The sequence below is a fragment of the Pseudopipra pipra genome, chromosome Z (assembly GCF_036250125.1).
Source record: "Pseudopipra pipra isolate bDixPip1 chromosome Z, bDixPip1.hap1, whole genome shotgun sequence".
In the NCBI taxonomy this organism is placed as follows: domain Eukaryota; kingdom Metazoa; phylum Chordata; class Aves; order Passeriformes; family Pipridae; genus Pseudopipra; species Pseudopipra pipra.
In genome coordinates, this window is record NC_087581.1 from 8,068,281 (window position 1) to 8,095,453 (window position 27,173).

At 41.7% G+C, this 27,173-nt stretch overlaps 1 protein-coding gene across 11 annotated transcripts in view; it reads right to left on the minus strand.

Annotated features, from left to right (window-relative positions):
* The window catches only part of UBAP2 (ubiquitin associated protein 2), a 136,228-nt gene that overhangs the window by 91,529 nt on the left and 17,526 nt on the right, over positions 1-27,173 (minus strand). For 10 of the 11 annotated variants that reach the window (XM_064641362.1, XM_064641370.1, XM_064641367.1 and 7 more), the window contains exons 2-6: positions 22,700-22,839; positions 18,639-18,716; positions 16,899-17,009; positions 12,965-13,118; positions 11,155-11,232 (exon numbers count right to left, since the gene is read on the minus strand). In XM_064641362.1, coding sequence (XP_064497432.1) covers positions 11,155-11,232; positions 12,965-13,118; positions 16,899-17,009; positions 18,639-18,716; positions 22,700-22,798 — 520 coding nt within the window. In that variant the 5' untranslated portion in view covers positions 22,799-22,839. Of the gene's footprint in view, positions 1-11,154; positions 11,233-12,469; positions 12,597-12,964; positions 13,119-16,898; positions 17,010-18,638; positions 18,717-22,699; positions 22,840-27,173 lie in introns of those variants that run through there. The other variant, XM_064641371.1, reaches the window with a different exon arrangement.

Here is a 27,173-nt window from a genome sequence, read left to right on the forward strand (position 1 = left end):
CAGGTGCCGGAGCTGAGGCCCTGCAGCCTGTGGTGCAGACCATGGTGGAGCAGCTGTGCCCCTGCAGCCCATGAAGGACCTTTGGGGTGCAGAGACCCACCTACAGCCCATGGAGAAGCCCATGCTGGAGCAGGTGGATGCATGAAGGAGGCTGTGATCCCGTGGGAGGCCCAAGATGGAGCAGGTCCTGCCGGAGACCTGCAGCCCACGGAGAGGGAAGCCCACACTGGAGCAGGTTTTTCCTGGGCAGGACTTGTGGCCCCTGTGGGGGACCCATGTCAATAAAGCTCATCCGTGAAGGACTGCACCCCATGGAGGAGTGACCCACGGGACAGCAGGTTGGGAAGAGCTGCTGCCTGAGGGATGGACTCACACTGGAGAGGTCCATCAAGGACTGTCTCCCGTGGGAGGGACCCCATGGGAGCAGGGGAAGGACTCCTCTCCCTGAGCAGTGACAGAGACAACAGCTGACCATAACCCCCATTCCTGTCCCTCTGCACTGCTGGCGGGGAGGAGGGAGAACATGGAAGGAAGGAGGGGTGGAACATGTTTTTAGTATTGTTTTATTTCTCACTCTTTGGCTCTTATCCTGTTAGTAATAAACTGAAGTACTATCCCCACTTGAAGTCTGTTTTGCCCATGAAGGTAATCAGTAAGTGACCTCTCCCAGCTCTTATCTCAACTCATGAATCCTTAGCTGGTTTTTTCTCTCTCCTCTGTCCAGTTGCAGAGGGAGAGTGAGAGAGTGGCTTTAGTGGGTACATGGCATCTGGCCAGGGTCAACCCACATTAAACAGAAGATGACATTTCAGCAAGCAAGACATATATAAGATACCATACCATCATGGACACAATAAACTACTGGCTAAAAACACCAATAAGAACCTCTTACAATTCTATAAATTGTTGAAAACAAATAATGTTGTTCCTGAAGTTCCATGCACAGTCTTAGACTACTAGCCAGAAAGGCATTTTTTTATGCCAGATCACTTTGAACATTAATCCTGAACTTGAATTTCAAGGAGATTCCCTTAATTTTGTAAAGCTGTGTCTGTGCTTTCTGTCAAAACTGAAATTAAGTTTATTCAAAAAATGCAATAAAAAGCATTCTAATGAAGACAAAAGGGAAGTACCAAACCAGTGGAGTTAACACTAAATTCAAAGCTAGAAGAGACACTTACAAAGAATTAACTCGAAACATAGGACAGTAAGTACTGACCACTGAAATACCACCCTAACTCAAACACATGGTCATACATCATGGTCCATAATGCACGATGCCAGTGGGAAGGGCTGATATTCTCTTTGACACAACCAGATCACTAATATATTCTTAATTTCTCACACCGAGGAAGTTACTTCTCTCAGCTGTCAAAATTAAAATATGGCCTGAAAACAATTAGAAGGCACAGTGTTCTAACACAGAGAAGTTAGTCATGAAGCAATTGTGAATGCCCACAGGGTATCTGCAAACATTTTATGCTTTTTAACAGTGACTAAGAGGTCAGTGAGGAAATGAGGCTTCACACCAGAATTCAGAGCAAGGATCCAAATTCTGAGGCTGCAATCCCACAGTAACTTAAACCCATTTAAATCAGAACCACCACAACTGTGGTCTTCCTTACCAATGATCACAAGCTCTGCTCTTTCCTGCACTTATAGTTTTGCACTTATAGTTTTGCACTTACCAGTGAGCGAGCACCAAACGACTACCAGAAAACAGTATTTGTTCACTTTTAGATCAGCTCTCCAGACCAGTTCCCGGCTTGTTAAATGCCAGAAAACCACGCACCTTTACAACAGGATAAGCCACTAAAAAATCCTGTTGTCTTCAGCTACCATGCTGATTGCATCTTTTTTTTTGTCTTGGTTAGTTTTGCTGTCACCTATCACCTCTTACTTTCCACGTGCCTTAGCATAGTTTCCAGGTGGATCTGCTCCACTGTCCTGCCAGGTACAGAAGTAAAATTGTCTGCCCTGTAGTTCCCCAGGTCTTCCTAATTTCCCTTTTTAAAATGGAGGTTATGCTTCCTCTTTTCCAATGAGTGGGAACTTCACCATTCAACAAATACAATGGATAGTGCCTTAGCCACTTCCTTTGCCAGTTCCTTCAGGACCTGTGGATGTATCTTGTCAGATTTCACGGACACATCTACATTCTGATTTCTTAAATGGTCTCAGACCTGACCCTCTCCTACAGCAGGCAGTTCTTCATTCTCCCAGTCCCTGCCTCTCCCTTCTACAACTGAGATGGCTGGAGATCTTGTCAGTAAAGATCCTGAGGCAAAAATAGTCATTAAGTACCTCAGCCTTCTCCTTGTCCCAGTTAGCCAGGTCTCCCATTTTCTTACAGAAAGGGCTCACATTTTCTCTAGTCTTCCTTTTCTCCCCAACATTACAACTTTAGCATTCCTAACCAGAACCCTGGCTGCTCAGACAATCTCTCTATTAGTCCCAGGCTCCCTGTCTTTGCTTCCACCCTCTGTGGGCTTCCTTTTCATGTCTGAGTTTGTCCAGGAGCTCCCTGTCCATCCACGCAGTCTGGTGTTTTTGCCCAACTGCCTCTTTGTTGGGATGAACTGCTCCTGAGCTTGGAGGAAGGGATACTTAAACATTAACCAGCTTTCCTGAGCCCCCTCTTCCCTCCAGAGCTCTACCCCATGACACTCTTCTTCTTCAGAGTGAAGAAGCTGAAGTCTGCTCTCCTGAAGGCCAAGGCAGTGAGTTGGCTGTGTGTCCTCCTCACTGCCCCCCAGATTTCATGGTCACTGCAGCCCGGGCTGCCCTTGACCTTCACATTCCTCACCAGCCCTTCCTTGTTGGTGAGAGGAAAGTCCACACAACATGTCTCCTCGTTGGCCCATCTATCACTTGGAGAGGGAAGTCATCACCAATGCATTCCAGGAACTGCCCAGATTGCCTGTGCCCAACTATGTTCCCCTTCTAACACATTTGGGGTTGTTCAAGTCCCCCATGAGTACCAGGGCTTATGAATTATCCCACTCCTATATGTCTACAGAGAGCCTTATCTACTCAGTCCTCCTGATCAGGTCTGTAGCAGATCCCCACTGTAATGTCATCTGTCCCTGCTCTCCCTGTAATTCTGACCCATAGGCTCTCATATGGTTCCTCATCCATCCCCAGGCAGAGCTCCGTGTATGCCAGCTGGTCACTGATAGAGTGCAATACCCCATCCTCTTCTGGGCCTGTCCTTCCTAAAGAAGCTGTATCCTTCCATTCCAACACTCCTCTCAAAAGAGCCACCCCACCACATCTTCATGACACCAACAAGATCGTGGCCCTCAGACAGGCACGCATCTCTACTTCCTCTTGTTGATTCCCCATGTTCTATGTTTGCACAAAGGCAACTGTGCTGAGCCCCCAGTGAAGACAACTTACTGGCTGGAAGGGCTGCAGTTCCTTTGTGCTGCCCCTCAGGTGCTGTCCTGCTGTCCTGAGATCCTTCTCCAGGGTTTGAGCATCTCTTGCAGGCCCTCACATCAAATTGGTAGAACTGGGATCAACTGAGGTTCCTCTTCAGCAGTAACTTTAGCTTAAAGCCCTCTTCACCAGCCTGGTAAGACTATGAGTCACCACAGAATGGTGCTGCAGGGACATTAAAGATCATCTCATTCCAATTCCAATCCCCCTGCCATGGGAGGGACACCTTCCACTAGACCAGGCTGCTCAAAGCCCCATCTAGCCCAGCCTTGAACACTGCCAGGAATGAGACAGCCACACCATCACTGGGCAACCTGTGCCAGTGCCTCAACCACCCCAACAGCAAAGAATTTCTTCCTAATATCTAATCTAAATCTTCCCTCTTTTAGTTTAAAACTGTCCGCCCCTTGTCCTATCACTATCTGCCCATAGAAAAAGTCTCTCTCCATCTTGTTATAAGCTTCCTTTGGGTACTGGAAGGTGCTAGAAGCCCTCTCAGCCTGTCTTCATAGCAGAAGTGCTCCAGCCCCCTGAACATCTTTCGTACTCTCTATGGACCTGCTCTCTATGGCTTCCTGGGCTGCAAGCTCATGTCCAGCTTTTCATCAATAAGAAGCCCCAAGCTAATCTGTACTCATGTCTGGGATTGCCCTGACCCAGGCACAGCACTTTGCATTGGTCTTGTTAAACCTCATGACATTCCATGGGCCCATTTCTCAAGCTTCTCCAGATGCCTTCTGGATGACATCCCAACCTCTCAGCTTGCCCTCAACCTCATTATGTCGTATATCAAAGAGCACTCGTCCTAAGATAGAGCCCTGAAGGACATCACTCATCACCAGCCTCCACCTGGACACAGAGTCATTAACCACAACACTCTGTATCCATCCAGCCAATTCTTCATCCACCAAACAGACCACCTTCCAAATTCCTGTCTCTCCAGCGCTGAGAGAAGGATGTTGTGTGGGACCACGTCAAAGGCCTTACAGAAGTTTAGGTAGATGACATGAATCAGTCTTCCCTTCTCGACTGTTGCAGCCACAGAATATGCTGAGTTGAGAGGGACCCACAAGGATCAGAGTCCAACCCTGCACAGTCACTCCATCATAGAAGGCCACTGGATTAGTCAGGCACAATTTGCCCTTAGGGGGCCATGATGACTGAAGATAATCATCCCCTTCCCTGACAGATGGAACACATCAGCCTCCAGAAGACCACACGCTAAGAAGCAAACCCCTGGCTGTGGCACCAGGCCTGTAATCATCTGCTGATTCTCCAAGTACAACTGGCCCTTTCAACCTCCTTCCCTTTTGACTGGAAGGACAGATGAAAAAACTAGCTGTGCTCCAGAGTCCCTTATGTCTACTCCCAGGGCTCTGTCATCCTTCTTGATGCTGGTCAGACTGCTCCTGGCTCTACCACTGGTGCCCACATGAAACAACAGCAGGTACAGTCAGTGGACTGTGCAAGGCCTGGCAGTCTCAGTGACATCCCTGATATGAGCCCACAGTAAGCAGCACATCAGGTCACCAAATGGGTGCCATTTTTCTTTTCTTGAATGAATTCTAGAAAAGTCAACACTTACACCTAACCCAGCTGGGAGGCAAGATTTTCTGTTTCCACTAAAACCTACTGGGAGTTCAAAACACTCATAATCACACAATCAAGTCTCCATTCTGGTACCATTCACGCATGGAAAGAATTGCTCTCAACATTCACAACATTTCTTCCCCTAAAACAAATGCACACTACATGGGAGCATGAGAAAGATGTGTAGAAGAACAACACAGATGGGCCTACCCCATTAAATTAATAGCCTATTCTGTATAAAATCCAGTCTGCTCAGCTTGGAGACTTAAATCCTTCCACCGCAACACAGGTGCTTTATTTCAAAACTCGGATGAGTTTAGAGGAAGCTACTTCAAGGTTAAGAGGCCTAGAGAACAGCTGAAAGGAAAAGGAAATGCAGACTGGACGGTAAGACAACACCTAGATTTGTGCTTATCTCTGACTACACAGTAACTGAACAGCCTGCTCTGGTCTCTGCTCTGGAAATGTAGCCCAGCCATCCTCCCAGCAGACACCAAGCTGACAGAGGTTTAAGCCTTAAGGAGGCTAAGTATAGAAACTTCGCATTCTAGGTATTCCATACAACCAAAACAAACACCAAAGTTGCATTTAATAATTCAAATTACTTTTGTCTTTATTAGTCATCATAAAGCTAGAAGCAATTCATCACTTCTATATACTGCATGTACTCTAGAAAGCATTTTTAGATGCGTGTGCAGAAAACTTTCAACTCTAAAATTATATTTAAAAGAAAATGGGTAACTTGTTAAAACTAAGTTACAGTTAATCTCAAAAAAATAAAAAATGTACATGACACAGTTTCTTAACCACAGCAAAACCAAACAGACTTCATACTGTGACCTCCAGAAGGTCTGCTCAACATTTATGTTTTACAAAATGTAACATCCTTACTAGTTCTGGCAAAGGAAACCCAAAATATATCCCGTGCCAACTGGGCTAAGCTTTTAAACTAAGAGAATGTTTACACATGCAATTCTGGTTACAGAAACTCAATTTGTTCAAGGATAGCATAGATAGGATACTTCTTATCTAAAACCATTTTAAAAAAAAAGAGATAAAAAATACAAACTGGACTACAATCAGAAAAGAATGAAAAGCAGCTTTACTTTCTTATACAGCCAGCAGACAAAACAAAATTTGGAAGGCTACTTGTCATGCTGTTTGAGTCCAGAACTAAAACACAGTATTTTTCCCTTTCATTTTTATTTCTGTTCTGTAAGAAAAAGATTCCCTGTCAGCATCCACATTTATGACACGCTCATGTTGCTCTGGAATAATGAAGAGGAATAAAATAGAAGAACAGAAGTACAAGCAACAAGACCATCTTCCCTTGGCAAACCAGGAGAATTACTACACATGAATCTGTAACAAATTCTATGCTGAATCAATTCCAAAAGTTCACCTACCTGCTATCCTATTATAAGCTATGGTTAGTTTGATATCTAGGGAAGAGCACACGAACTGAAACCACAGTGCAGTTTTTCTCTGGATGCCCTCCTGGTCTTCAACTATTTGTGGCTCTGACTTCCTTAGTCAAATATAATTTACATACAAAAACTTCTGCTGGTTTTTCCTTTTCTTGCCGTGGTTCTTTTCTAGGAGGAAATTGTCAAGTCTCTTTTGGGTACATTTCCTGCACTCACATCATCTTACTGAAAGAAGTTCCTTAGGTTAACTACATACATGAAGAACCACCTCTGTAAGTTCACCTTGAAGCTGTAATTCACTGATTCCATTTAATATTCGCTCTCTTGCACACTTGCTTGGAGTGAGCAGTTGATTACATAGAATCATAGATTCAGCCAGGTTGGAAGGGACCTCTGAGATCATCAAGTCCAACCCTTGATCCAACACTGCCGTGGTTACCAGACCAAGGCACTGATGCCACATCCAGTCTCATCTTAAAAACCTCCAGGGATGGAGAATCCACCACTTCCCTGGACACCCCATTCCAATGCCTGATTACCCTCTCTGTAAAGAATTTCTTCCTAATATCCAACCTAAACCTCCCCTGGCACAGCTTAAGACCATGCCCTCTTGTTTTACTGGTAGCTGCCTGAGAGAAGAGACCAACCCCCACCTGGCTACAACCTCCTTTCAGGGAGTTGTAGAGAGTGATGAGGTCTCCCCCGAGCCTTCTCTTCTCCAGGCTAAACAACTCCAGCTCCCTCAGCCTCTCCTCATAGGACCTGTGCTCCAGTCCCTTCACCAGCCTTGTTGCTCTTCCCTGGACCTGCTCCAGCACCTCAATGTCCTTCCTGAACTGAGGGGCCCAGAACTGGACACAGCACTCAAGGTGTGGCCTCACCAGTGCTGAGTACAGGGGAAGAATCACTTCCCTGGACCTGCTGGCCACACTGTTCCTGATCCAGGCCAGGATGCCATTGGCCTTCTTGGCCACCTGGGCACACTATGGCTGACATTCAGCTTCCTGTCAATCCAAACTCCCAGGTCCTTTTCTGCCTGGCTGCTCTCCAGCCACTCTGTCCCCAGCCTGTAGCGCTGCAGGCGGTTGTTGTGGCCAAAGTGCAGGACCCAGCACATGGCCTGGTTGAACCTCATCCTTTTGGAATCAGACCAACTCTCCAGCTTGTTGAGGTCCCTCTGCAGAGCCCTCCTGCCTTCCAGCTGATCGACACTCCCCCCCAACTTAGTGTCATCTGCAAATTTGCTGATGGTGGACTCAATGCCCTCATCTAAATCATCGATAAAGATATTAAACAGAACTGGGCCCAACACTGATCCCTGGGGGACACCACTAGTGACCAACCAGCAACTGGATACAGCTCCATTCACCACCACTCTGGGACCAGCCCTCCAGTCAGTTCCTAACCCAGCACAGAGTGCCCCTGTCCAAGCCGTGGGCTGCCAGCTTTTTCAGGAGTGTGCCACAGGAGACGGTGTCAAAGGCTTTGCTGAAGTCCAGGTAGACACATTCACAGCCTTCCCCTCATCCACCAGGCAGGTCACCTGATCATAAAAGATCAGATTAGTCAGACAGGACCTGCCGTTTCTAAACCTGTGCTGGCTGGCTCTGATCCCTTGTCCATCCTGTAGGTGCTGTGTGATTGCACTTAGGATGATCTGCTCCATAACCTTGCCAGGCACGGAGGTCAAGCTGACAGGTCTTTAGTTTCCCTGGTCCTCCTTCCAGCCCTTTTTGTGGATGGGTGTGGCATCTGCCAACTTCCAATCATCTGGGACCTCCCCAGGGAGCCAGGACTGTTGGTAGATGATGGAGAGCAGCTTGGTGAGCTCTTCTGCCAGCTCCCTCATCACCTTGGGTGATTTCCCCACAGACATTTTACAGACCTCTATCATGCACCCACTCTTGCAGGCAGAAGTCCTAATCTGCTTGTTCCTCACACTCCATAAGTGCAGTCTTCCCAGTAGCTTCAAAAGCCTTCTCTAGCTCTACCACATCCTTTTCAACATGGGGTGGAGGCAGTGGGAGAACCAGACCTGCACTTAAAACTGAAGATGCAAGAACGCTAAAAAACAGCCACATAAAAACAACCTGTGCTTGTAAAGTTTTTAATTTTGAATATAAGACTGCAGCTGATTAAAACACGAACAAGGGAATATTTTTAAGAGCTGACAATCCTAAAGACATAACCATCTTACTCTATAATTTCTACAGGAGATTCCATTCTAGACAATCTTGCGATACTGACAAATATAATCATTTTGATGCAATTACTGTACATCACCATTACAGTACTTCTTACATCTAAGTTAAGCTCATTCAAGAAATTTAGTTCTGAAAAGAAGCACATATGAGAAGGTCATCTTAAAACAAGATATTGACTGACTCCTTTCCATTACGAAGTTTAAATGCCTGGTTTAACAAGATTAAGCGCAGAGCAATTACAGACCAGATGTGTCCTGTAACACATCCTGTGATACATTTTTGCTTTCTGCTCATGTGTCAATAATTTGCATCTAACTTCAAATCCCTGATGTCCTGCATACCAGCAGGCAGCGTTGTTTGCACTCCATGTACCTACTACCCCAGAAAGTTGCAAAGAATGTGACACAGTCATTACTGGGAGATCTACTGCACAATGAAGCCACTGCCTACAGCACTCAGGCTGAAATACTCTCAGGGTTTTTACCCCTCAGTAAACAGCACATTATCACCTCTGTGTCAATCACGTTTCTGCTATTTTCAGTGCTTATCATTTCTTAAAATTAAGTTGTTCTACAGTGAAGCAGTAATATGATGGCCCAGTAAATCTTCCCTCAGAAAGCAGCCAGCAAGATAACTCCAGACTGGGAAGGTAGCTTAAAATAGAGAGAGAGAGACAGCCTGTTGCTCAGATAATTAGCTGACCCCTTATTTCATATCCAATGCCTAGATCCCTACACACACACATGCACACTCTGCGTGAAACATTTCTAAAAAAGGGTTCTGTGATGATTACTAGCAATCTATTTACTTTCAGGTGAAGTATGTTATCCCATATTCGACTATTCTGTGTAACAGAAAAGAAAGACTACTGAACGAAATGACAGGAAGCTTTTTATTATTATTTCTACTAATATCCAAAGAAAGAAGGTCATGTATCCCCAAAACGATGAGAACTGAATTACATAGCTTTATACAACTCCCTGCAGATTTCAAGAGCTTGCATTGTAAAATTAATTAGGTACTTCCGGCTACAGAATATACACACTTGTAATATAATGATCCTGTAGCTGTTCAACAGGTTTATCAGAGACACTTCATTAAGATACTTTGCTCACAGGAATGCGCAGTCTAAAATATCTGGTAGAGAGGTACAGTAATACTACGTACACTAAGCCACTGAACAGAAATCGTTTGAAGTTGTTTCTATTTCTTCAGTCAGATACGTCAGTTTGATCTGATGAAGTTTGAGATATATGATATTCATCTAGAAAGCTACAGTTTTGACAACAAAAGCAGTGTCTAGTTCATAATGCTATAAAGCAAAAAGCAAACCGCATCTGAAATCAACCTCTAAGTTTCACAGAACAATTTTTAAAAAATAATCTTATCTTCATAATTTGAAAATAAAGGATTATTTTATAAAACAAGTAACTGAAAGACATACATTCTATCTATTAAAGTGCTAATATACCAAAAACTGTAGCTGTGAACTATACCACACCCTCTGGTGCCAAGCTACTTCTCTGCACAAACGATTTGGTATTTGTTGATTCACAGGCACAACCAAGACATTCTCACAACCCTTTCGAAGCTACTTCTTTGCATCCTTCCACTCCTTCAAGATGCAGATCTGGAGATAATGAAGTTGGATGTGCCTGCCTCTGAATGCCTTGGTACAGGATTTTCCCAAGAGAAAGGAGTCCTTTGAAGGCAGAATTTTTCTTGAGTCAGAGTTAATTATTAAGTACGTTAATTAGCTCTGCTATACCTTTTATCAATTTAACTCATTCAAAACCCACTTCCACGCACAATCTACACCATACCTGGGTTACTCATTTTCATTCCTCCTACTCTAAAGAAAAACAAGCCTCTTTCCACCCCAACTTCCGAAAATCCAAACCAACTTTGCATCATTTGATTCCACAACCAATCTATTATCCCACCTCTTCCACAAGATAGGATTGGAGTGGTACCTAAGACTCCCCAGTATTCCTTCTCCACAGTTCTCCTCATCAAGTCTTCCATGACAAATTCCTTCTCTCAGCAAAAAGCCTCTAAAGTGGCTTATACCAGGCCTGACAACCAGATCCACCCCAAAGAAATGGCACAAGTACACATCAAATCCTTCCTTGAGAGCCATACAGATGGAATCTTGTGCTCTCCTGCTGCCAAGGTACATCCTGAGGAGCCCAGCGCACTTCCACGCACAGGAGGTGTACACGACCCCATCTCCATAGCCAGGGCACAGCAGCCTGCCACACAGGAAGCTACCATAAAAGTGATCTGTGTCAATTTTTTTAAGTTGTTCTGAGACCAAGAAATGGTAAGGGATAAGGGAGGGGGATGTACCCAAATTCAAGGTGGCTGAAGTGCTTATGGAATCAAAGGATTACCAAAAAATGCTTAAGAAGAAGTGCTTAAAGGAATAAATGGAGAGTTCCGTTTCAGGACATGAAATCAGTGCCAGTCCCACACCAATGCCACCATCTCACCTCTCCCACGGCCACGCTTCCCACGGTCTGAAGGCCTGTCTGCTTGATTGTTGTCCACTCCATTCTCTTCAGCTCTAACTGCGGAGAGAGGACAGCTTAAGAGAAGCTTTAGAGACTCGCACATGAGGCAATACAGCCATCTGCTTAACCTGAACCCCAAAAGAAAAGGACAGATTTTCAAGTGGGTTGGTCAACACATCTCAGTCACCCCTCTTCTCTGGGGGCCTAGCTAGAACCAAGCTATGTTTACTTTGTACAGGACAATTAGGAAGCAAAATATCTAATAAGAAGGAAATGTCCCTCAGTAGATACAAGTCTACAAGTGCCATGTTTTGCAGCCTACATTATTTAACTAATTACAGCCTCAACTCTTTAATGAGGTAGGAAATACAGCTGCCTCATCCTATGTTTGCTTGATAATACACTGGTTGACAACAGTGAAAGAATAAGGGATAACCAATAACACCAACTCTTCTACTGTCTGCCCATTACACATCCCTGTAAAAACAGGGAAACTTAAAAAATTTCTCCTCTATGTTTAAAGCAGAGGGTTGACGACTGGGCGATGGTAAGGAATTAGAAAAGCACTGGAACTTTACTACTTTGTGGAAAACTCCTGACATGGTACTCTGAAATATGGGTGGCTCCCTGAAGAGGAAAAAAAAAAAAAAAAAAGACTGGCCTCTTAAAACACTGATGAGATTTTGTACTATACAACTTCTAATGGCAAAAATAAAATTGTTAATGCTTGGATGTAAAGCTGGGAAGAAAATATCAAGATTTGGTAACCATCTGAAATATTTTTAATTCCAGTTTACAAGAAGAGACAAGCAGCATCTGTCTCGGGTAAAAATTTTGCCCTTTGTTTTCACTTTGATGGATCTGATTTCAACTTTTCTAAGCATAACTGCAAATTTTATTAATATTTTTTTCATCTTGACATTATTCTATCCTACAAAGATTCACAATGTCTACACTGGCACAATATTTGACTATATTTTAATTATGAATTAGATTAGTTGGTTAATATTGTAAGTATTTTTCCTGCTTTTAAGTGGAAAACTAAACATTGTATTCATTCTGTTTCCTTTTGTCATCTATCGGTGTGGTGTACAGCCCTTACGGGTAAGGTACACAGTTCTGATAATGCTGATAAAACTTAGGTAAAAAGCAATCCAATGGTGTATCCAATGGTGATCTAATGTGATTCTAACTTGGAAACATCAGTTTGCTTTTGTACAATGTATTACTGCAACTGTTGCAAAGTTTTAAATGTTTTAACTAACAATGAATTTTCTCTGTTGTAGAAACTCACCTTTCGTTGGTTTATGTGAGAAATACATGCTAGAGATTATTAATCATCCCAGTGTTTTCATTCCCCTTATGAGAAGATGAGAACATCTTCAGGTTCTCCCACTCATAAAAGGAGATGGAGTCAAAGCTGGATAATTATTTCATTAAAAGAAACAAAAAAGTGTATCAGCTGTGCAGCGACATACTTGCTCTCAAGCAGTCTTACAAAGAGTCAGTTCTAAAACTTACATAAAGAAAAACAATTTTTACAAGATCAATTCACCAAACAAGAACAGAGACTTAAATTAAGCTGAGTGTCTCTGAACAAGTACAGACCATCCCAAAACCAAGTCACACAGACAGGTCAAGCATACCTGTGGCACAAACAAGTTATGATCCCTTCAATGCTGAGCTACAGTCAGATGGACTTTGCTCCAGTAAGCACTTGCTCTTAACTTAGTGAGTTCCAGCTGCAAGAAGAGTGTCTAAATCTTTAAAAATGAACCCCTGTACGTACACTCTCGGCCACGGCTGCCTCCTCTTCCCCGTCTGTTGGAACTTCCCCGTCCGCGACTCACTTCTCTGTCCCCTCGTTTCTCTCTGTTCTCTTTGTTTTCTGAAGATTCCTTTCCAAGGCTTTTCTTCTTTCCCCCTACAGTCTCCCAAGAGGTCTATTTGGGTAAAATAGAATTAGACACAACAGTCAAAACAGAAGACAGCTCTCAGTGTACATTTCACCTCATACCCCTCTAGTTCATGGGGGAAAAATCACCAGGTATTTGCATAATATCACATAAGTGGTAGCACAGGCTGTATTTTTGCAAATAGATGAGAAAGAAACATGTTTTATAAGTTAGATTGTCTAAGAGAATATGAGGATCCCAAGTATTTCTGACTATAGCAGATTTCTACTAGTTCAAGAAAGCCTGGATATGACCACAGCGCAGAACATCTGCAAGGCAAGTAAGTTTCCCTCTCAACTACATCCACAAATCTAGCAAGGGAGCATGAACAGCGCTATTTTTTTCTCCCAAGGAAATGAAAAAAAAACCTTTTAAGTATCACTGAGCAAAAGAGTGATGAGAATAAGTATGTGGCCTAAGGAGTGCGAAAAAAAACCACAAAAAAGAAAACAGAAAAAAGAAAAACTATTATCCAGACATACAAGAGTTTAAGCCCCAGAAGAAAGAATGACAGAACAACAGCTTGGGAAAACTGGGGGCATAGTAAGCCAGACCATCCACTCTTAACAGGTATAGATCATCACACATAGCAAAATACAGGAAAAACTATGTCTAAACAAGACAAGAGATCAAAGTCCAAACATCAGGTTTCTATTTTAATATTAAACTCCATCTTTAAAATAAATTCAAGGATAGTACTGAATCCATAGGAGTATCTGCAGGAGTTGCAAATAAAATGACTGAAACACTTGCCAAGAATAGCACAGCCACTCATATATTATGCAATTGCACAGTTAGTTAATTGAGCCACAGCTGCAAAGCAAGGAAGAAGAAAGGTATTATTTGCAAACCATTAAACCATTAAGATAGGTTTGCATGTATGCTCCCATCTCTATGAGCTTACAGTCCAGGTAAGGTATTTAAGCAGAATATTTGAATATGCAAATTGTAGTGAAGCACTAAAGCTATGACCTCTGACAGACACCTACACCAAACAAAAGAGGTTGTCTATCAGTAATCTTAGGTCCTGTCTTATCTCCTCTCAATTCCACCAACAGCACCTCAGCGGGCCATGACCAGCTAGTCCAAGCTGCCTAGAACTGAGGAAACCAACGCTGTGGAGAGGTAGCAAAGCAGTTTACAAGTACAAACTCAAATGTTGCAGAGTCTCCTTTCAGAGAATAAGAACAAAGCGAATGGTTACTCTCTCAGGTTGAAATCCCTTTTCAGTTTCATCTCCAGTGCAGGAGACTGCACCACCATGAACCAACCTGGGTAAGCTCAGCCAGCAACAATCAGAAGTACAAAACTACACGTTTGAGCAACACCACTTTATTTGTGAGCCAGAAAACTCTTTCCCTCAGTAACTTTATCACATGGCTTCTCCTGATAGAGCCTGCATAACTGCACTAAAACACTCCTGTAGCTTTAGATAGAAAAATACCTGAACTGACAACTGAAGAGCTTAGTTTATACAGTTCAGAACATGCTCCTATTTCACTGATGGGCACAATGACAAAACATTTTTGACCATTTCATGAAACATCCAAAACTGGATAAGGCTGCAAAGCTGAAGAGGAAGCAGCCTCTCCTGAGTAAGTTTTTATTTGACTTGGGAATGATCAGTAAAAGGATGACTATGAAAGCATAAGATCCACGCTTTCCCACAAGACAATTTTGAGGAAAGCCTTGAGAAGTTGGGCAGGTCCTTTAAGATAGAGGATGGTGCTACCTCTGGGCATGGGGATCCATCACAGACTATCGAAGCTGTCTCTTTTTGTAAGGGAGGTAAGTGATTAGAATTTTAGCTGACAATGCCTGAGGCAACCCAAATGACAGTTGTGGGCCTCACCTTTGAAAATATATAACAGAAGTCTTCTTCTTGGCCTATTCTTACATGGAAAGAATAATAATATGAAAGGTCCCCTTTGTTCTATCTTCAAAGGTTTACTAAGTAAAACACAGTTGGGCATAAAATGTATCTTAGGTCTGTAGGAAGTTAAATGAATACAAGTGTTGGACAAAGACACATATTCTTCCCTACTCTCATCCACAAGCCTCTATCTATCCAAAGCCAGACTGTCACAATTGCTGCAAATGAAAAGTATTCATAAAAACTAAATCACAGAGCATAAAGCCTTGAAGATCACAGCATTAAACACAAAACAAATTAAAAAAGACAAAGACAAAACTGGCTGAGTACCAAATAAACTATAAAAAGACATTCTAGCTATCACTCCCGGCTCTTCTAATTCCTCCAATTGAACACACACATCTTTCAAATGACGTTTTAAAGAAATTTCAAGTGCATCAAAGACGAATGAAACTAGGAAAAGAGATTTGGGAATCTGCATTCAGAATCAGTGGTACATTGGCTTTCAACTTTACATCAAATCCATGATTAAACTGTTCTTGAGTATAATAGCCTTAAAACAAGCTCTTCCATTTGAAGGCCCAAAAATTTCCACAAAGAATAAATTTCCTCACACTCCTTCCTCCTTGAGCCCTTTAGGTTCTCTGTACTTGTTTCTAAGTTGCATTTTGTCTACAGAGAGCAGTGGGTTCAGAGGGACTTATCAAAAGAGCTGAATATATTGATATCAATTCTAGTTGATGGATGAGTTCAGAAAGTTTTTTCCATGTCATGATCACTTCCAACAATTTGCTGAAGTAAGAAAGCATTTAACATTCTCCATCAACCAGAAAACTACTTTCAACTAAAAAATAGCAAATATGAGAAGTACAAGAGAGTGTAAAACTGTCACACTACTCAGATAGGTTTCATCAAGGCGAAATGTTCTCTTCCACTCCCAGCTTGCCAGCTAGCTCACAATAATACACTTCTGTATTTTAGAAGACCTCAACTCCGATAAAAAGTGAAAAGGGGATAGAAAATCAAGTCCCCTCAGTCAGAACGGTGTGTGTCCTAGATTTAGGGTGTGTGAGGGGCCAGTTTCCTCATTAACAATAAGTCAGAGTACACATCCTGACAAATCACAGGAAATACTGAGTGTTCAGCATCAAGAAAGGAAGTCCAGGTTTCTTTCCCAATTTAGATGAGATGGAGTCTAATTTAATGCCTTGGACCAACTGTAAGAAGTCCCTCCAGCAAAAAGTTCAGCTGCAGTGAAATATATTTTGTTAGTATTTCTTGGGATAAAATGTTGCTCTGTGCAACATACACACTGTTTAGTCTCCTCTTTCTGTTTTTCAATTAAGTCATGCAAATGAGCAACACAGTGAAAGGACCAACTACTTGCTGCATCCTCTCCTGCCATAAGTAGCATTTATCAATGCAACTTCCAGATGTGGAAACCTCCTCCAGTTTTAATACCAGCAATGCTCACCTACAGCACAACTTAAAATATCTGCCTGCCCTTTAGGTTTATAAAGATTGACCTTTGTGACAAACAGTCTCAGGCTCACGGTTGTGGAGAGTCTACACAGTAACTACAAAAACCGCAGCAAGAAACAGGCCTGTGTCTGAGGGAGCACTGAGTTCTGCTGCAGAGCTAAAATTGCTGCATGTAAATGAAAGCAGAGGACTCTGCAACAGACCAGCTGAACACCTACAACATTTTCCAGATTCAGCCTACTCCAAGGTATGCATGCAGTAGAGAAACTGCCCTGGTCTTCATTTCCTTCAAAAGAATTCTAATGGAGACATGGAAATTGAAAGCTTCCGAAATATGACTTTCCCAATCCCATGCAGAAGTCGAAAAATGCAGGAAACAGAAGGAGAAGTTTAACATGGAAGTAAAACCTTACCGTGTCTGAACTTCCTTCCAGCAGTATGTTGATTGCTCTGTTCACATCCCCATTACAATCATGTAGTGCCACTATGCACTCATCCTGGTTTTTCCCCGTGACTTCCATAAGCTGGCAGTAAAAGTCAGACATGTTAAAATATCTACATTATCATCATAAGAAAATAAGAGTTAGTACCACCACAGACTGTAAGAAAGTGCATAACTATCACGTCAGGGTAAACTAGAATCCTGAATAAAGGAATCTGCATTTTACAGATCTGCTTGGGATTCAGACAAGAGACAGCAGGAAGCACAAATTAATTGATAATCAAGGAAGCACTCTTTCACATCTTTTTTTTTATTATTTCTATATGCTTGCAGCAAATGCTGTCAACGCAGATACAGCAGTATATGAGGTTAAAGATGTAAAGGACCAGCATAGTTCCAGTATCATCCTCTCTCTCCCCACCAAGTATGTCCCTCTTTATCCCACTGTGAGAACAGACATAAGGTAAGACATGGCAGAGAACAGATCCATCTGGAAAAACACTCAGACTAAGAAAAAGGTTATTTTTTTAGCCAGATTGGCTCCCTTGATCCATTTCAGCATAAGGCCACACGAGTCATAAGTGATGGCTGGTTAAGGAGACCTAGTTCTGAATTATGCTCCGTGGACTTGGGATACACATCCTGAGGAGTGTGGGACAGAAATTAACAGTCTGTCACAGGGCATCCAGCAACTTCATCCAACGAACAAAACCTACATGAGCTAGAAATACATATGCAGAATGTAAAATACTGGAGATTTCCTACACAGAACTTGATTCTTCTTCCCTCCAGCACAACTACAAGCACTACTAAGACTTGTAGTGCTTCAGAAAGTACAAGACTACACTTTTGGCACAGCAACAGAACAAGTTTATAACAAGAACAACAAAAAGCACTTAATAATGCTTCAGAGGAAGTTTTACAAAGGAAAAGAAATCAAGAAATCCACTCCTCTGCTGCATTAATGCATTCAAGCTAATTCTTCTCTCCTTCTGGGTGTATTCCCAGGTTCTTTAGGAGTTGTGATCTGTTCACTAGGATAAAATCACCAATACCCACAGCAGAACAGGGGCCCAGATTGTCAGGACTGCTTTAATTAATCATCTCAGCTATAACTGGGTAATGGGAGCTTGGTCATCTAACACCCAACACTCACGTGGTAGAGGAAATGGTGTGAGATTTCATTTACACAGTGTAATTTTATCATTTTAATGCATACACAGATCTGCAAGGTCAGATTATTTATTTTTTAAAACAACACCCTGATTCACCTTTAAGCAGTGATTGTTTTTACTTTTCCTGAAAAACTTCCAAGACATTAGCAAACTCAGTTTACAAAGGTGACATTTTTCTCATGTGCATGTACATGTGAACTAGGAATGCACTCTTTATTCTGACAATCGTTAAGCATCAGGAGAATACTAGAGAGATACACTGTGGAAGAGACAACAACACAAATGAGTTTTGGCTTAAAGGCTTGTCTACAAAGGAAAATACACCAATGTAACTATACAGTCAGAGCTGTATCACCACACAATTTCTTGTAAACAGACTTTACAGTGCAATAAGAGCACCTTTTCCTAGTTAAACTTACATCCTTCTGAAAAGGGTTTCATATAAACCAGAAACAGATGCTCTAGCTCCAAAATGTAAGCCAGCTTTAGAGCACTTTATTGCAGTGCAAAAAAACTCTGTACCATAAGAAACATACTTGTTTCACTTTATCTTCAAAATCTGCATCGTTCTTATCGTAGATCATCTGAGCGAGGCGAATCTGTTCTGCTGTTGCCTGAAAAAAGATAACATCCAATAAAGTACACAAAAGGTAACTATATTTTTCAAGAGTATATGCTAGTGTCCTTGTCTTTTTCCTCAAGGCTCTTGAAAAGAACATACACAACAAGCACAGAAATGCTGTGGGGAAAGAAATAACATCTTCTCTATGCCCACTTGGTAGTTTTAAATGTTATTTGGGACAGAAGTAACTTCGACATTCTAATCTGTTTGAAACACAGTTAAAGGTCACCACATTGACAAGATAACCATATAATAATACAGAATTTTCCACAGAAGACTATGTTTTAGTATTAATCTTATAATTTTATTTAGGATCTACCACTCCAGAGTAAAGAGTTTTATTGTAACAAACTGGCAATAGTATTTCTAGATCAACCACATCTCTGATGATTCCTGCTCACATCACCTTCCACCATGCTTTCAATAACAGCCCCACTCTAGTTTTATGAGCACTTAGAGACTGAGTCATGCCTCAAGACTCTGCCCATGAACAGCTGCACTCATTTTTTTTTATGAGCGAACACTGGTCTCTGAAAACTGCTAGAGGAACTCGCTATTGATGAAGTATCTGGTGCTTCTCTAATGTTTCTGGACCACAAATCCATACTGGCAACTTCTCCAAAAGCTGAAAGACTAAAATGGATTGATGCAGACAACTGCCATAAATCCAAACAGACTATGGCTGGGCCTGAGAGAAAGCAACTCTAAGACAGATGTCACATCACACGGGCCACTCTTCACAGAGTGGCATCTGCAGCCACTTGAACTGCAATCCTGAGAAAATACCAAAGATAAGTGTGTCTTACAAGATCCTGGGCCTCACTTGATTTCTGCTCAAACAGAAGAGGCTGCTGTCTCATGTAGAGAAGGCTGAAACTGAAGAGAGTCAGGACCCAAAATACAAGTTGATGCACTGTGGATGTGCTTCTTCATTGAAAGGGGGACCAGCTCATCCTCTGAAATTCTTGACTGAAAGGATTCACCATGGGCAGCTGGCTGAATCCCACCTTTTGCCCACTTCACAGGATACACACATGAAATTCTGTGCCTCATGAGTTCAGACCTAATCAGGCACAAACTGGCTTTTAGAGTTTACCACGAATGCAAGCTCTAGAGGAGGTCAAATCTAAATGCTGACAAGAGTCTAAAAATTACTCCAATGTACACCACCAGCTGCTTATTTGCTGAAAAGTTACTGCAGCTGTCCCAGTTCCTTGAGGGAAGGGACACTTGCTGTGCTCAGAGAGAATGTTCCAAGAGAATTAGTGTTTGTAACAGTTACATACTCTGCCTTACTTCACACTGTCGAAGTGTCACGCTGACAGCCTCCTATGTCACTCCTCTGGGTAGCACAGAGGAGAGCCTGCTCTGGAACTCCCCAGTGCCACCCTCCTCAGAAGGCTCCCTGTCAGTGCAGTGCTCTGTGCAAAGGAGTTCGCTCCTGGCATCTGCTGAGAGCTCAGCAGAAACAAAATGTCTGCTGGTTTCAGGAATTTAAATCTTGCTGATCCTTGTTCTTGTTCTGATTACAGCCTCCTCAGCCAAACTGCAACGTTTAAGCTAGTGAAGAGATCTTCCTTGAAGATATCCAGAGCAAAAACTGTCAGACAATGTAATTTCTGCAGAGATGTGACGGCATATTGGACCAAAAAACAGGAAGCCATCAAGATTCATTTCTTCCGTAAACCAACTTTTTTCCCAACTGCACAATGACAGACAAAAACATACCAATTTTATTACAAATATGTGACACTATCTTCAGTTTTCCTGTGTAAGCAGAGAGTTTAGAAACAAGCAGGTTCAATATGGCTTATATTTATGCCAGTGGATTAGACCCAGATGGAACTGAAGATTCAAAAGGAAAAAAAGCAACAACAAAAACTCACGAGATGCGTTTACTACACAAACACCAAACCAGTGTCACAAAAAGTTCTAGCTTTTCCCTGGCAAGCAGTGCTTCTTTATCTTTAAGGCACTATTGTTACAAGTAACACTGTAGTATCCTGTAAGAGAGTGTAATTAAGTTTTCATTGTGACTAAGAAAGTAGTACCATCTTAAAGATAGCTAAGACTTTACTCAACCTGACAACATATATTATCTTTTCAGTGCAACAGAATGAGGAAAATCTTAAACTAAAATTTTCAAATTACCAGAAAACAGAAGTGGGCAAAAAATAAAATTACATGACAGAAAAAGATCTAGAAATAGATCTTACAATAAAATGGCATATTTATTATCCAGAAGCAATGCAAAATAACCATGATATAATTCCTTAAATAACTTAAATTATGATCAATGTGGTATTATGACAATGAAATCTCCATTTGGGAAAGCAATATTATTCAATATTCAGAAAAATTAATCAGTGGTGATTAAACAGTAAAATCCACAAACTCCTGTTGGTCTGTAAAGACTGACTAAGCAGAAAAGTCCATCTGATACCTAAACAATAAAAAATATAGTGCATTAAAATGTAACTGCTGTGTATTAAATAACCACCTTTTCCACTGAAATTACCAAATCAGTACCTATTATGCAAGAAGTAGAATAAACAGATAAAATTCAGAAAAAGGTCTGAAAGACTTAATGCTTAAAATCAATGAATCCCATAGGTTGGAAGGGTGCTCCACTGATACTCTGCAATGTCCCACTGAGAGTATATTCCATTAGAGAAGCTGCTTGGGGCCAGGCAGAGATCCCACAACATCTCTAATCCACAACTGTGTGGATTTAACACTTGGAATTTTCAGTGTTTCAGCTGGTGCCATTGTCTCTCTGAGGAGAGCTGGCTTCTACCTCTTCTATAAGCTTTCATGAGGTACCTGAAAAGAAGACACAACCTTGCCTTGCCTTCTTAGGGCCGAACAAACCATTCCCTCAGGCACCGCTCATTCATCCTGTGCTTCAGCCTCACAACCATCTTTCCAGCTTTTCACTGGCCTTACTCCCATCTGCCAAGGTCTGCCTTGCACCAGGGAACCCAGAACTGGGCAGAGTACTCCAATTGTGAAATGGCAAAAAGGGGAAACCACCACTTCCACCAGCCTGTTTGCTGTACTCCTTACTTGTTTTAAAACAAAAACGAATTCAACTTCATATGTTGGAAGTCACTTTCAAAATCCACAGCAGCATGAATCACCGCTACGCAAAATGCTGCAAGATAAGGAGACAAGGGTTTGCGATGACAAAATTAAAAAAAAAAGAGTGTACAAAACAGAACAAGAGCCCCTTGGTTAAAGACCATCCAGAAAACAATAAAAGATAATATTTCCTTGAGGAGCACCTCTAGAATGATGCACACTCTGCCAGCAGAGAACAGACAATTTTTGAATTGAATCAAACGTTGAGATGCATCTGACAAGAGAATAATGAGTTGCAAGGAGCAGAGTCATTTTGCACTCTCCGTAACCCACACAAGCATGCAACTACTCTGCTGCTGAGAATTGAGACAGTGGGATGAGAGCTTAATTCCCATCTAACAGATATTCTATTTTAGTCTGCTAGTGGATGACCATTTCACTTTGTGGGGTCACTGCACAAGACGTTTAGAATTTTGTGGCTTGCAGATACGCTGAATCACACTGTAGAACACAGCATGAATCTAATGAAGCTTTCCCCACCCACCCAAACTCCCCTACTGACCACAAATCTTTTAGCATCAGGAGCCTGGCAGATGGGAGAGCTGAAATCCAAGGATAGTTAGGTCACAGGACAGAAATCCTGATACAGGCATAGAGTTCCTCACTGATGGGAACTGTTTCTGAAGAATACAAAGCTCCTTCAGACACAACATAGGAACAACTTAATTCTCTCCTGCATTAGTGAGTAATCCAAGCAAGTAATCAAACATACTCTTCCAAAATAGACCGTGATTTTTCCTCTTATCTTTTCTCAGGTTTTACTGACTCAGGGAAGAAATGTACATCACTACATGCTCACTTTCAAGTCAAAGAAGTTGATATGGTAGCACGTACCTGTACTACTTGTTTCTGTGGTTGTGTTGGCTGTGTGGTTGAAATTTGCGCTTTGTCCCGAGTGCCCCGGGTACGTTCACTTCCCACCGAAGTCATCATTTACAGTATATACAAAACAATGTATGTACAAAATAGAAAATCTGAAAGAAAAAAAAAGAGCATGAGTTAAGGCAAGTACTGATTTTGATACCCAGGTAATACACAAATGCAACTGTTTGAACTCTTCCTGCATTTACCACTAACTCTATACAGAGACGCATGAGAAAGCAGCTTTAATACACTATTATTGGATTTATCACAGTCTTTACAGTAAATGGGGAAATGCAGTGGATAGAAGCATTTTTGTCAGTGGATTGGGATCTGTCTAGATCTGTACTCCAGACAACATCTAAATCTCACAGCTTTTCCCAGTTATTTAACATACAGACTTTTCTATCTGCTACTCTGCTGAAATCTCAGCTTCAGCTCCATCACTCCTTAAACTTCTTTAATACCTGCTGTCTTATTTTGATGCCTGGACTTTAACCAGTCAGAAGCCTACAAAAAAATCACAATCACAAACTGAGCAGTTCCTCTCTTCTGTACCATCAAACTGCTTTTCCTGTACATACACAGAGGTCACAGCCAATCCCAACTCTACTTCTCACCTCTCATTTTTAAGAGAAACTATGATGCTTACCTTTAAATCCAGCCTCTGTAGACAGTATTTTTGCTTTTTCTCCCTCCTATTTACAGAAACAATCTATAAAACTATTACCCTGCTTTAAACATGCCTTGGCTGTATGGCAACAAAGAAACCCAAAAGAAAACCCAAATCCCACACACATATCACTGCTATCCCATTTGTGACTCCTGGCTCGCATTCTTATTCATCCTCTAGCACTAAAATTACTTTGTTAAAATTTGTACAGCATCTAACAGGACTAATCGATGAGCATGGCTTACAGCAGCTATGATAACTGGAAACAGATCTCTCACCTGGTAACAATGGTCATAGTCAACTGCCTGTTTTCTGTCCCTATAACACTGGAAAGTAAAAAGGCAAATTTCTGGAACTAAGGATAACTTGGTGCAAGTGGTGTACCTGGGCAGCATGAGATGTGCAAACAAGCAGCAAAGTGCTCTCACTGCAGCCCCTATGTATGAGCAAGCTTCAGCACACAACCTGCCAGGGCAGCAGCTTTGTGCAAGCTGGCCAGCATCCAGCTCAGTGCACAATAATGCTCACAAGGATGTGTTCAATACCCAACTGCTCAATGGCAGTCACAAGTAATGGGTACTCAACAATCAAAGCTGCAATGAGATGCTTCAGTTTAAGCATCGATTCATGATGCTCAGGAGCCTCATCTACCATCAAAAGGTCAATTAACCCCATTATCATCTAAATCTATTCTTCACTTCAGAAGTACATTCTTGTTGGTCAAAACTGAAACCTGACATAGAATTTCTTTATGTACAATTTAAAGCATTCAATAATGCTTTAATGCCTGAGAATAAAGTATATTTCCACATGAAAAGGCCCGTCTTTACCAGGAACTGAGTGCAGTATGGACTGAACTGGAACCCGGTGTTTCTACAGCTTTATGAATATATTCACCAAAGCCAATATGTCTCACCATCTCGTAAGTCAGTCTGACTTTGTTGCCTTCTAAGCCCAGAACACAGAGGCCTTCAGAGCACTGTCTGACCCTAAAGGCCAGATACAGCCAAAACAGAATTTACACAAGCTCCTGACACCACATCAATGGAAAGCAAAATACTAAGTAGATGTGGAGACATTTTGACCAGAAAGTTCAACACTTATCACTGACTATCTGCTTGAGTTAGTTTTTCGTTTGGTTGGGCTTTTTTGTTTGGTTGTTTGTTTTTTTTCCCAAGGATCAGTCTGTTCATCACAATTTGAACCTAGCACAATGAGCAATGAAAAAAAAAAAAACAAACAGAGCACACAACAGAGAGCACTAACTTGCTTTAAAGACAAGCTAATAGTTTCAATAGGATTTTCTGGAATCAGTCCACTGTGACTCGAGATTTGTTGATAAATTATAACTCCATTGGGTCTCAATTTGTTCATAATTTCTGAATTAACATCATATTTATACAGATTGTGGTACCTAGGAATGCTATTTTCTCCCAATTTCTCCAAAGCTACTCAAAATATTATGATCTATATTTTAGACAGGACAGCAAGACACATACATTAAAGAGTTTTCTGGGTGTTTGTAAAGCACATGCTGAACTCCAGCCTACAGCCAGGCAACCTATAATACCCAAAGTGGATTGTGTCTCTTTTCCTTTTCCTATCTTGTATTTTTCTGAGTATCTCTGTGCCACCACTGCTTAAGACATGTTTGTTCTTCAGGATGAAAGGATACTTTAAGAAAAAGGCAGGCGCACAAACATCTGAAACACTCCTGGGAGATGAAGAGGCACAGCAAGATCAGGCTGCGTGGGAACAGCCCTCAAACAACCTGAATAGCATAGCAGGGAACTTAAAGGAGGTCCTTGTCCTCCTGACTGTGCAGCCCATGAGCAGCACAATTTTGGTTCAAACCAAAAAACAGCAAAGGTACAGGCAGCAGGACTTGTACTTGCTTCAGACCAGCATGGAAGCCCACACTCAGTATGACAGTCCCCACCAAACCAACAAGGACGTGTTATAATCCACCAGACACAATCCAGTCTCCTTAAAAGCACAACTGGCAGCCTGCTACTAAGAGAGCTTCTAAAATACTGTTATTTTATTTCAGACACTGAGCGGTGCTGAGGCTTCACACCCGACCACACCTACTGCCGACTAAGGAAGGGACAGGCAGAGAAGGGAGGCAGGGAGGCACTGCCTTCAGAGCACCACAGTGACTACAGTTTTGAGCATTTAGTGGGATATTATTGATTAATAAGATGGGGCTGAACATTTCCTTTCTTAAAAAGCAGCTGCTTATTCTCTCCAGCCCCTCACCTTCACAAAGTCTGTTTGGCAGGCTGTTGTCATAGCAATGAGCAGGATATCACAAACTGATGAACTTAATTTTAACCATAGATCAAATGGGGAAAGAAGATTTGAGACTGAGATGAAGAAAACTCTTAATTAAAATCTGTTTAATAAAGATTAAAAAGAAAAAATACTCAGAGAAGCAGATGCTTCAGTTTCCATGTCAGGGTCTGGTGCAGTGCAAAAGTCCCTCATCAACAGTTAATACCTGACCTTGCAGACACATTGCAACTGTAGCAAACAGCCAAACAACTGCACTTTGAAGAAAAATATACACATTAAATGAAAGTAGTAATAGTTTCATCACTTTCTGTATACTAGTACAGAGCTCTAGTAAAACAGGAAAAAGCACTAAACAAAGACAGAGGGCTTCCCAAAACTGTTGTGTAAAGAAGGTAGCTGAACTTTCTTGCATGTCAATTAAAAAAGGACAAGATTCCTGTAAACTTTTTTTTTTTTACTGCTGTAGTCTAGGACCTCCAGACCAAGGTTGTCCTTACTACTTTAAAAAGAAACAAAAAACAAACCCCGAACAAAACTAAAATTTAAGAATGCCTTGTAGTTAAGTAGTTAAGAAAATTGCTCACTTCAGTGTGTTTAACTTCTCAAGCTCTGAGGAATTCCAATTCCAGCACTTCTTGATAAAGTAAATAACTAGACTTCACAGAGCCCTTTAAGAGGAAAATCACCCCAAATTTCAATCTTTCGGTTTAGTTTTCTGTCTTTACAGTAAATTTTAGTACAAGGGCCTATACTACAACTGCAGATACAGTACTGTGTAACATGGAATGGCAACAATTACTCCAGTTTACAAAAGCAGTAACTAAGTATTGACATCTCAACACCCAACCTTCCTAAAACTACCAAATCCTACTCTCTCCCAGTCTCCATACCTTGTCTTACCCCACACATTTAGTTGGGTTTCTGCTTTGGATTTTAGAAGGAAAAGAGGAAGGCAAAGAATCAAAGAGCAACTGAATGCACATCAACACAAAAATCAGGTTTTTAAATCTATCAGAATGTTTTCTGTGATCTTTTTTTCAACCTTCCTTCAAGCAAGATCTTGTCCTTTTAGACCCAATGAAGTCAGAAAAGCTACAAATACAGAGAATACTAATTGACTTGACAGGGTTGCAAGCCCCTCAAGACTCAGGAAATCTATTCCTGAACTTCCAGGAACAGACCAGGCATGGCAATACCACCTGACTTTCAAGATTCCTCTAGAAGTTAAATTATTCATTTCCATCAGCTGAACAAAACATTTGCAGTTTCAGTTCCTTTCCTGAGGCAGTCTCAAGAATGTTACTTTCCTGACTCTCTGGACAGGGAGCTGTGATAAACAACACGTGCAGAAATCCCTGTGAACACCTTTAAAGTGAGATTGCTTTTTTATATTCGAAACATAAAGCTACCAGTCAAGGATTTCTTACAATGACAGGGCTGGGGAAAGGCTGCAGGACACTGTCTGGTGAGAACACAACT